Source organism: Mustelus asterias, chromosome 18 (assembly GCF_964213995.1).
Source record: "Mustelus asterias chromosome 18, sMusAst1.hap1.1, whole genome shotgun sequence".
NCBI lineage: Eukaryota > Metazoa > Chordata > Chondrichthyes > Carcharhiniformes > Triakidae > Mustelus > Mustelus asterias.
The window spans coordinates 25,901,479-25,913,613 of record NC_135818.1 but is presented as its reverse complement, the minus strand read 5'-3'; the positions used below and the strand labels follow the sequence as shown (position 1 = coordinate 25,913,613).

Here is a 12,135-nt window from a genome sequence, read left to right as displayed (position 1 = left end):
AAGGAAGGCGGGGGACACCAGGCCGCAGCGTTACCAGGCAACGGCAACTAGCAACGGAACGGCTAGAACCGGCCCTCCGCCTCATCCAGGCAACACGGTATTATAGACAGTCATCGACCCTCAGCCCCATTAGACAACATAGTCTTATAGACACTTACCCAGTGTCCCCTTTAGACATTGTACTAATGATAGTCATTTACCACTGTACACGTTAAACAACAGGGCATTATTGACAATTATTTGTCAAACGCACTTTAGGCAACACAAGATCTGGGAGCAGGAGTAGGCCATTTTGTCCTTTAAGCCTGCTCTGTCATTCAGTAAGATAACAGCTAATCTGGTTGCGGTCTCAATTTCACTTTCCTGTATGCCCCCCTCCCCCAATGACCCTTTGTCTATCAATAAAACTTTAACTCTGCCTTGAATAAATGTAATGATCCAGTTTCCACTGCTGGAGGTATTTCCAGTGACATTTGATCAGGTGTTACATCAAAGGTTATTGCAGAAAATAAAAGCTCCTACAGTAGAGGAATAATATATGAGCATGGTTAGAAGATTGGTTGACTGGCAGAAAAGTTGGCATAAATGGGTCTTTTTCTGATTGGCAGGTGAGATGTGATGAGCGAGACATTGTCTCATGCGAATCGTTGTCATACCTTATTTTATTGAGCCTGTCACCTTGGAATGTTTTCATTAAGGCACAAGTTTATTAAAATTAGCAATGATCAGTTTCAGAGTACTTGAGAGACGAGTTAAGTAGGCACAGGGATTGCAATACACTATCAAAGCTAAAAGGAACCACTTCAGGTAGTTCACAAACTTCCTTCTTCCTCACCTTGATTGCAGCTTGCAAACCACCATTAAATACACTGCTGAGTGGCTGCATACTCAAGAAGTGGACACAGCAGCAATTAAAGCTAGCTCACATTTCTTAAAATTCATCCTTCGCCTGCTATAGCAGGTCCTGAAAATTGATGACTTTCTCAGCTGTTGAAACTGGATCATTGGAGCAGCAGGCTGGATCGAAGGAGCTGAGGTTTTCCAATGCCATGCTGGAAGCCATAGTGAAATAGGTGAAAAGGAAACAGTGTGTGGCTTTGTGCAGAAAGATACCCTGTGAAGGCAGTAGGAAACAACAGCCACAGAGGTTAATATCACAAGGCTGGCCTGAAAAACCCAGATGCAGTGCCAATAAAAGTTCAGTGACCTCACATGGTCAAAGTCAATGAATGCATCTTCAAATATAATTTCCTACTGTGGGTGTGGTCATGTACATACCCTTATTCTGCAGTTTGATCCTTCAATGTGCTGATTGTCCCTTTAAGCATCAATCTGCAGAGTAAGGGTCACATGACCACACCACCAGCCTAAACACGGCTCAATGATGTACTATTAACCACCCATCAATTATCTCTAGCAGGACTCATGCCTAACATTCATATTCTCCACCTAATCCTCATACACATTCCATTGCTGCAAGCTTCACATTGCAGCTTTCAAATACTGACATCTCCAAATATGGTAGGCACATGTACTCAAGGATAATTAGGAAAGGACAACAAATGCTGGCTTTGAACAACATCCACACCTTCTGACATTCTTTTCTCTCCTTTACAGGAGGAAGTGGAACAATTCGCATGCTAGCAGCAGGGGACAGGTGTGGCAGCATGTTCTTACCTCCTTGGAGATGGACTGCAGAATTGTAAATGTTACACCCATGTTCAAAAAAGGATAGAAGATTAAACCCAGCAACTACAGGCCAGGTAGTTTAACCTCAGTGGTGGAAAGCTTTTAGAATCAATAATCCAGGTCAAAATTAACAGTCACTTGGACAAAGTAATTAATACAAGTCAGCACGAATTGTTAAAGGCAAATTGAGTCTAATTAACTTCATTGATATATTTAATGAGCTGACAGAGGGGATTGATGAGGGGAATATGGTTGATGTGGTGTTTCTGGACTTCCAAAAAGTATTTTTGATAAAATGCATATAAACAAACTTGTTAGTAAAGCTAAAGTGCATGGAAAAAAGGGGCAGTGACATCCTGGATATGAATGTTGGCCAAGTGACAAAGTAGTGGTGAAGAGGAAGATATACAGTGGGCTCCCCACGGGTTCGTATCAGGGCCATTAGTATCAGGGCCACTGGCTTTCTTGATATGTATTAATGACTTAGGCTTGGGTGGAAAGGCTACAATTTCAAAATTTGGGGATGAGACAAAACTTGAAGTTGTGTGAACTGAAAAGGATGTGCTAGACTTCAAAATGGCACAGTTTGGTAGAATGGGCAGATATATAGATGAAATTTAATGCAGAGAAATGATACACTCAAGTTGCTTTGAGCCCTGGTATCTGGAGCTGTGATGGCAGCTGACTGAGCCTGCATGGCAACAATTTGAGATTTCATGATAACTGAGCTTCCATTGCAACACTGACATTGCTCTTGCTGCATTGGAAGCCAAGATACCAGTCCCATAAAGTACGGACATGTGAAATAGGAGCAGAATTAGGTCATTTGGCCCCTTGAGCCTGCTCTGCCACTCAACAAGATCATGGCTGATCTGTTTGTGTTGAGTTCTGCATTCCCCATCTACACCAAAATAACCTTTGATTCCTTTTCCTAAGGATCATCAATCTATTTCTGCCTTAAAAGTATTCAATGAACCCACTTTCATTGCCCTCTGAAGCAGAGTTGCAAAGTCATGCAACCCTCAGAAAAAATTTCTCAAGTGTCCTATAAGGACAACACCCAATTTTAAAAATGTTCTGGATTCATCAACAAGAGGAAACATCCTTTTTTCCATGTCCACTTTGTCAAACTGTTCAGGGTCTTGAATACTTAAATCAAGTCACCCCTCATTCTTTTAAACTCTAGTGGATACAAGCCCAGTTTTTCCAACCTTTCCCCTTAAGACAAACCATTCATTCCACGTATCAATCCAGTAAATATCCTCTGAACTGCCTCAAATGCATTTACATCCTTCCTTAAATAAGGAGACCAAAACTGCACAGTATTCAAGATGCAATCTCACCAATTCTCTGTATAACTGCGATATAACATCCTTACTTTTAATGTTCAATTCCTCTTTGCAATAAAGAATAGCTTTTTGCTAGCCTTCTTGATTACATGCTGCATTGGCATACAAACCTTTGATTCATGCACAAAAACAGCTAGATCCCTCTGTAGCTGAGCATTCTGCAGTTATTCTTCATTTATGAAACTTTTTTAATTCTTGGCAAATTGAACAACTTCACATTTTACTCCATCTGCCAGATTTTGCCCACTCGCAACCTATCTATACCCATCTGCAAACTCTGTAGCTCTCCTTCACAACACACTTTCCTACTTATCTTTGTGTCGTCCACACATCCTGTGCCATGTGGGAACTCCAAGATGCTTCTCATGTCCTGAACAAACAGAACTGAGAGGATGTACTCATCAGGAGAAACTGAACAGGCTCTGGATCCCTTCTCTAGAAAAGAGAAAGCTCTATTGATGAAAAGGTTTGGTAGATGTGAAAAAAATGTTTCTACTTGCAAGATGACCAAAACTATGAGCAATAAATAAGATAGTTCCCTAATAAATCTAATAGGAAATTCTTTACCAAAGAATGGTCAGAATGTGGAAGTATGGAGTAGTTGAGGCAAATAACATGCAATTAAAGAGAAGCTAGACAAAAATACAAGGGAGAAAGGTTTGCACGTATAGTTAGGTGAAACAGGGTGGGAGAGAAAGTTTGAGTGAAGCACAAACACCAACAGAGAGAATTGGGGTGAATGGCATATTTCTATATTGTAAATGAGATGCAATTCTATTTATGATAGCGTAGTGGTTATGTTTCTGGGATAATAATGCTTAAATTCAAATACCATCACAGAAGCTTGAAATTTTGAATCCAGTTTGAAAGAAAATCTGAAATTAAAAAGTCTCAACTAGTAAGTGATCATGAAGTTGTCAGACTGTTGTGAAAACCTAACAAGTTTATTGGCATCCTTTAGGGGAGGAAACTTGCTATTCTTAAACTTGATTTCACTGAAATACAAACTTCAGTCTCAGACTAATGTGATTGACTCTTAACTGCTATTCTTAAATGGTCCAATTAGCTACTCAATTGCAGCAAACATGGACACCACCAGTTTGTGAAAGTGGCCTACCACCTCCTGTGGGACACCCATGCCCCCAGAACAAATTGGGAAAAAGCAGAAAAAGTTCCTGGCACCTTTTTTAAAAAAAAGACGCCATATTTCTAGCAAGGATAAAATTAGAATTGAACAGAGACTGGATTAAAAATGCCCAGCCAGACGGTGGATTAGCACTTTATTAACAACACTACCATGTAGTGGCAGGAATACAGTACTACAAGAGTACATTGTTTTCACTTTCATATATCTTCCTGTTTAATTGACTCGGAGCACATTCACAATACAACTGCCCTGCCAACATCTGAAGCGACCACGCTCCACCCTCGAATGAAATTACTGCCCAGTACAGGGTATATTTTGCTGGTTTAATCTGGAGAATGCCTGCAGCCTACTGTGGACCACCCTACCCCACCCTCCCCCCATTCAAAACACAAACCAAGCCAATGATTTAAATAGTGTCTGGGTTGCTGGGCTGGGCAGGGCAGACACACTTCAATGTAGCTCCAGTCTCTTGAGGTTTAAACACAAACAAGAGATTCGCCGCAGAACTAAACACAAAACTGATGGAAATGCACATTAGATAATTTGAAGGAGGAAGATTTACGATTCAGGCAGCACACGACCATGTTCATTCCAGCTGAAACACTCACCTGGGTTTCTCTTTCAGATGCTGACAATACATTAAAGTTTGCTGCTTCCCAGGTATTGCTTGTATTACTTTTTTTTTTAAATAAGGACTTGAAATGAATGAAAATCCAAATTGATTTAAGTAGCCAGATGTTACAGGGTTCAATTCTTGGGGTGCCTTAATTACACAAAGGAAATATTTACAGGGCTGAAGTGATATAGTACTAACAAAGCCCTGGGAGCAGCAATGGACCTCAGCTCACTGGGTTCCTGTCGCAGAGATCGAGCAGAAAAGTGCTCGCAGCCAAAGTGAGTCCAAGTGAAGGTGTCACTGTTTGAAACCACGAGGCAAGACAAAGGTAGCCGGCACTTCGATCAGAAGCAGAGCCCAGGGCTAGCTTGACTTGCTTGAGCCAGTTTCCTCAACGACAGAAACTGCCCCATTGGCTGCTGCCTGGAGCCCTTGGTTATGTGGGACCAACGCCTTCTCTATAGACTGATGAGCCAACATGTGGAGACTCCTGAAAGAAAACTGCCAGGCAACTCACAGGGTGGGTTTATCGGCGACGGAAATCGACACTGAAACTGGGAGGAAAACAATTACTTACCATCATTTACAGTAGCCTATAGGCCACATGCACTAAACAACCTAGCAGCCAGAACAGATGTGGCGGGATGGTGCTCTGTATCCAGCTGATCATAAATGCAGCTGGCCACCAGATGTTTTCTTCTGCTAGGCACTTAAAACTACTGTGTACATGTACAAAACAGCTGTAGAAAAAAAAGTTTCCTGTATACAAGATGTTCTAGTGGGAGAACGCTGTTTAAAACAGAGCTCGCCAAATGCATAAATCAAACCATCCCCTCAGACAAACTCATCTCAATCCCTGTTAAGAATTAAAAAAAGACTGTAGATCTACTGAGTGGGATCACTTTGCAGCCAAGCACTAAAGAATGACAGAAAGCAGCACTCAACTTACTTTTACTAAAGAAAAAAAATAAAAATCACCAGGAGTTTGGTTTTTTTATACAATGACCGTCCTGCCTGAACAGAGTCAGGCAGCCGGGCTCAGTCTTTCAATGTCCGCTTGCTGCACTCATCCACTGCCAGTGAGACACATGCAAAGAAATGCAGCAGCAGCAGCAATCTGGCCAAGCTCAAATCAGCCCCCGGCGCTTCTTGTAGTCCTCCAGATTTAGGGATCGTCTTGGAGTTCCATCTTTAACGGACGGAGTCTTCGAACTCACTGACAATGACTTGGATTCTACGCCAAGAAAGGAAATAAAATCACTGAACAACTTATATTTTTTGAGCACATTTAATCTAGTAAAGATGTCACAAGACACTTTACAGGAGCTTTATCAAATAAAATTTGACATTAAGCCACATAAGGAGATAGGAGGGCAGTTGAGGCAGATTTTAAGGCACGTCCTAAGAAAGGAGAGAGAGGCGGAGAGATTTAGGACGGGAATTCCAGTGCGCAGGATCTACTTAGCTGAAGATACAGCCACCCATGGAAGAGCCATAAAAATCAGAGATGCTCAGAGGCCAGATTTGGAGAGGCACAGAGATCTCAAGAACGTAGGAGGATTGGTAGATGTTACAGGGTAGGGACTGGCCAGGCTATTAAGGGGTTTGAAAGGAAGAGGAGAAGTGAAAAATTGAGGCATTAGCAGATCAGAGACCAAAGTAGGGTGAACATGATTTAAGAGGTTGGGACCAAGCAGATCTTCGGTTTAGTGTGAATTTTATGCTCATGTAGGGGTGGGCACTGGAAATGGGGACTCCAAGGGTTCTCACATTCAAATGCAACATAGGGTAAAGCTACTTCTGCATGGACCCACCAAAGGCTCCCAGGACAGCCATAGCATGGGTTAGAAACAGAGTAAAACTCCCTCTAATAAAAATAAAATACTGTAGATGCTGGAAATCTGAAATAAAAACAGAAAATGCTGAGTAAACTTAGTAGATCTGGCATCATCTCATAGAATAGAATCATAAAATCCTTACAGAAGGCCATTTGGCCCATCGAGCCTGCACCGACCACACCCCACCCAGGCCCAATTCCAGTAACCCCACATATTTACCCAGCTAATCCCCCGACACTAGGGTCGTCAATTTAGTATGGCCAATCAACCTAACCCACACATATGTGAAGAGAGAAACAGTTAGCATTTGTCCCTATGGCCCTTCTACAGAATTGAAAAGGAATAATACGGTAAAAGAGAAAAACAGAAATCCCACTGGAGAGAGGAGCAATACTATTTCTCCGCATTGGGGAGATTAAATGAAGACTGGGTGACCAATTTGCCGAACACAAGCATGACCCCCAACCATCCAGTCAATGGCCATTTCAACTAAGCACCTTGCTCTCATGATCACATGTCCGTTCTCTGTCCAAACAAAACCTCATTTTCTGATTAGGCACATTACAACCTCAACATTGAGTTCGACAACTTCAGACTCTAAACCTTCCTCTCTGTCTTGGCTCCCCCATTTTGTTTTGTTACTCGGTTCCCCTGCTTGTCTCAACACAACCCCATCCCTCCCCCACATGCCACTGTCCCTTATTGTTCAGTTTTACTCCCAATGAGCACTGACCTCTGTTCTATTAACACATCCTACTATCCTACCTTTGCCACAATGAACATTTTTCAGTCCCTAATGGCACCATTAACAGCCCCTTTGTCTCATGTCCATGATATCTTTGTTAATCGCTCCTTAGCTCCAACCTATCACCGACTTTCCAGTCTACCCACCCCCACCTCCCTCCAAGTATATAATTTGTTACATTTCTATTGCTCTTTAGCTCTGTAGAAGGGTAATTTAGACACGAAAAGTTAGTTGTTTCTCACTCCACAGATGCTACCAGACCTGTTGAGTTTATCCAGCATTTTCTGTTTTTATTAAAGTTTCCTTTACACTATTTCATCAAGCACTCAAGGGCATGGATTAGATCAACTAAAGCTGCTTACGTCCCATGAAGCACTCCCAAGACAGATTCTCTCCTACTCCCTTGACTACCCCAAGGCGAAAGTTGTGCAGTAGCTATGACACAGATTTAACATGCAGAGGCCTGAACTCATAAGCCAGAGAGCGCAAGTTCAAATCTTATAGTTATCTGAGAATTTAAATGCAGTTTTGCCAGTGGTAATAATTTCCAAGTCAAGAGTATTGTGGGGATTATGTTCCATTCCAGTTCTTGAGGTCATCATCTACAAAAGTAGCTCTGAGGGAGTGCTGCACTGTTGGGACACATTGCACTGTCGGGACACATTGCACTGTCTTTCAGATTAGATGTTAAAAACTGTTCTCTCAGGTGGCTTTAGAAGATCGCATACAGTACAACTCAACATAAATGAGATTTCAAGCAGATGATAGGCAGCCCTTTCAGTTTGGATTGGAGACATTTTCATTTGAACATTTAGCAATAAAGTTAAAACTGACCACACAGCAGCATATATATATATAAGTCTCACAGAAACTTACCTGCATTGGGTACTTGCAGATCGATCTTGATGTCAAAGTCGTGTGCTTTGAAAAGGTCCTCAGAGAGGTCAGAATTGGATTTATTGTTACTGTCCTCCTTCTTACTGCTTCCCTGCTCCTGCTATAAGGAACAAACATCAGTTACAAATACAGAAATTGCTGGACAAAATTAGTCCAAGATCCATCTAGTGCATCTTCTACCATTCTGTTAGTCATAGGATACAATATTGAGAGTTATTGACTAATCATTGTAATCAATCTCTATCAATGAGTCTTCAGCAGGCACAGACACAAAGTGAGGAAAATCCCAATGATGGAATGCTTTGGGAACCATGGGTCCGAAATCATCTGCTCCTCACAAGCATGCAACTCTTAACACATCACGTTTCAAGTTAATGAAATACTGGATTCCAAAATGTCATCAGAACTGCCTCTCATAAACTACTTCTATGGATCTCTGATCTACCTATCCTTTTCAAAAAATTATGCATCTTCCAATTGTAAGGCAGCATCAGTGGAACTGCTCCTGAAGAATCAACACCTTAAGAGGAGAGTACTGATGAGAGAAACGTCTCAAATAATCAGCTTGTGATTTTGAGGGAGATACAACTTACCGTGACAACATCGGATAATTGGCTGACAGAATAGGGTGTAGTGCTCCCATAGAGCATAACACCATTGATTGAAAAAGCCACTGGAGAGACTGAAAACTAAAGGTACACAAAGGGAATCAAAGGATATGGGGATAGGGCAGAAACAAAGAATTGTGATAGAAGATCGGCCATGATCTCACTGAAATGCAGAACAGGGTCTAGGGGCCCTATGGGCTACTTTCGCTCCTGTAAGGTCCAAACAATCACTCAACTAGTCCCCAGCAACTGCCAGATCACAAAACTATAAATGCTCTTAACTATGGAGAGTCAAAGCCACATTCCCTGACTGATATGCCCCACACGGTGACCTATTACTTCTCATTCTTACCGGTTTGTTTAGCTCCAGTGGCAGTTCTGTCTGGGATCCGGATCCGTACTTGGCATTCAGATGAGCAATGATCGCAGCCTGGACAGCAGGATCCCGCGACTGAGAAAACATAAGCAGCATCATAAACTTTTCCCAGTGTAAAGTGGCAGCATGATAAACCCTTCCCCAGCAGAGAGCGAGCAGCAGTACTGGATCCGTTATCAACTTGCCTAGACTAATAATCCAAAGACATGAGCTCAAATCCCACCACGGCAATTGAGAAATGTAACTAATTAAATAAATAAATCGGGAATTCAAAGCTGAAACAGTAACAGCAATGTGAAACTGGATTGCTGTTAAAACTCATCTCATTCACTAATATCCTTTAGAGAAGGAAATCTGCCGCTTACCTGGTTGAGCCTATGTAACTCTAGACTCACTCTTAACTGCCCTCTGAAATGATCCAGCAAGCCACTTAGTTGTACTCAAGAAAACAAGTCACCACTTTGAGGGCAATGAGGGATGGTAATTAGGAGTGGGAATAAATGTTGGCCTTGCCAGTGACATCTATATCATGTGAATGAATAAAAAAAATAAACCTCACTATTCACTATTGTTAACCCTCCCTGACCAGACATTGCAAGTTCTCAATGAGCATTGTAAAGCCTCATGCTCAGACAGCACTACAAAGGGATGGCATCGTAAATCATAACCACTGACAACATTGCAAAGAGACCTTACATTGGAGACAATGGTGGGTTGACACTGGCGCCTGGTGAACGGGTCCATCTGTTTGGTTCTCTCGCTTTGGACCTCAGCCTGCAAAGAAGGAAGATTGTAGTAAAAACAAGAGTCCTGCTGCCTTCCATGAAACAGTCACCTCCTCATGTGAAAAGCAACCAGCATAGCATGTCCTTTCTTTTGATCAGTATTTTGGCAAACTACAGCTGCTCACATTCCATACACAGCACTAGTCACTCCCACACACTCATCACACTATTTTTGCTGACCCAACTTGGTTCCTGGTCCTCCAACAGCTCAGACTTAACACTGACATCGTCATGTTAAAATGTCTCCATTGTCTCTCCCCTTAGTCTCTTTGACCTTTTCCAGCCTTACAATAGCCCTCTCCCCTCCAACCAGAAACAGCAGTGGTGCTGTTACATAGAATGCTTACAGTGCAGAAGGAGGCCATTCGGCCCATCAAGTCTGTTCAAACAACATCCCACTCAGGCCCTATTCCTGTGACCCCACACATTTACCCTGCTAATCCCCCGACACTAGGATCAATTTAGGTTGGACAATCAACCTAACCCACACATCTTTGGACTGTGCAACCATGCCGCCCAGAAGCCTGACTAATGCTTCAGATATACACAATTGACTGAGTTGGCTGAGTCTTGAAGGACATACCTGCCAGACGGGGTCTGTGGTGGGTGGTGAGTGAACCAACATGAGGTAAATCTAATTTGATCTGAAGTTTAACTGCTGACCATCTCTCAGCTCTCCATGTGAGAGCACTAGTCAGTCACAAATCCAATGAAACTACCATGCCCTCCTAGGTATGGCTCCCAGGCCACTTGAAATAAGCCATTCATGTACGAATGTTTACTTATTGTCTTATTGAACTCTCACTGTCTCAAACTGGTGTGCTACTTCAGAATTACAATGTCTACGCAAAATATAATTAACCCAACCATCAATAATTTTCATCCCTTGGTTGAAAATGATGTTGGTAGTACAGGGATATCTGGGGTACTCATTGCCCTTTATCCCTCAACTAAGTGGTCATCTTTCAAGAGCGAGTTTAAATAACAAGCATTTAATTATGAAGGAACATCACAGTGATCTGGAGCTACAGCCCTGGCTAATTTTCTCCCCAGAATCCAGTGGCACTTAAGCCAACTCTTTAACCCATGGGAAATCAGCTATCTCAGCACATTGTGGGGGGTTAAACCAGAGACCACCTGGCCTTCAATGCATCTTGACTAAATGCTTTTGAATCAGTAGCAAATAATTACACAAGAACATCACTTACCAGCAAAGCCTTCTCAGACTCTACAATATTCCATTCTCTGTTCCTCTGGTTTATGTAACTAGGGGAAAGGAACAACAAGATTTTAATGAAGATATTCGTGAAACAAATCAACACTTGGCTGTTCTGCATGGCGTGCATTCACCTCCAAGGCCTGCTTCAAATACTGGCTGGAATGAAGGTTGGCTTTGCCACCAGATGAAAATGTATCCTCACGTTCAACTGGGCTCAGCAACCCAAAACCTGGGACACTAAGCCTTGCGCATCAACATCTGGCCTGTGAAATAGGCTCTTACATGGATTCAAGACAGATGGTGAAGTACAAAAGAAGATGCCTCTTTCCCCAAAATAAAATCAAAATACTGCAGATGCTGGAAATCTGAAACAAAATAGAAGGTGCTAGTAAAATAAGATATCAGAATGTGTTAAAGGAAGAACAATATCCAAAATATTTTGTCCCAAAGCAAGCTTCCCCCTCCCTCCTCTGGGCCATCTGCCACTTGTTCTTTAGTTTTGCTTTCACTGAGCGTTGACCTTTGTTCTCCCACTAACACATTCTGATATCTTGCCTTTGTGTCAATCTAAGCTCCCACCAATCACGGACCTTGTACTCTGCTCCAGCTGCACCATTCTCTCATTTCTCCCTCACTTTGATTTGATCATACGGACACAGAACATTTCTCTCTCCTCAGCTGCTGCCAGACCTGTTGAGTTTTTCCAGAACTTTGTTTTTGTTTCAGCTCCTTCCTTGTTAGTAGGTTTAGTCACTGGATGCAGCATTACAGACCTCTGCTTCCAAATTACCCAGTGTCCTGGTTGACTATGTGCTCTCAGTCCTTAATCAAATAATGCCCATCATCTGTGTACTCTTACCAACATA

At 42.3% G+C, this 12,135-nt stretch overlaps 1 protein-coding gene across 1 annotated transcript in view; it reads right to left on the bottom strand.

The window, feature by feature from the left end:
* Positions 1 to 4,305: 4,305 nt before the first annotated feature.
* rtf1 (RTF1 homolog, Paf1/RNA polymerase II complex component) overlaps positions 4,306 to 12,135 on the bottom strand; it is a 68,033-nt gene continuing 60,203 nt past the window's right edge. The window contains exons 14-18 of the mRNA XM_078233574.1: positions 11,259 to 11,316; positions 9,962 to 10,039; positions 9,242 to 9,340; positions 8,261 to 8,381; positions 4,306 to 6,035 (exon numbers count right to left, since the gene is read on the bottom strand). Coding sequence (XP_078089700.1) covers positions 5,929 to 6,035; positions 8,261 to 8,381; positions 9,242 to 9,340; positions 9,962 to 10,039; positions 11,259 to 11,316 — 463 coding nt within the window. The 3' untranslated portion in view covers positions 4,306 to 5,928. The remainder of the gene's footprint in view (positions 6,036 to 8,260; positions 8,382 to 9,241; positions 9,341 to 9,961; positions 10,040 to 11,258; positions 11,317 to 12,135) is intronic.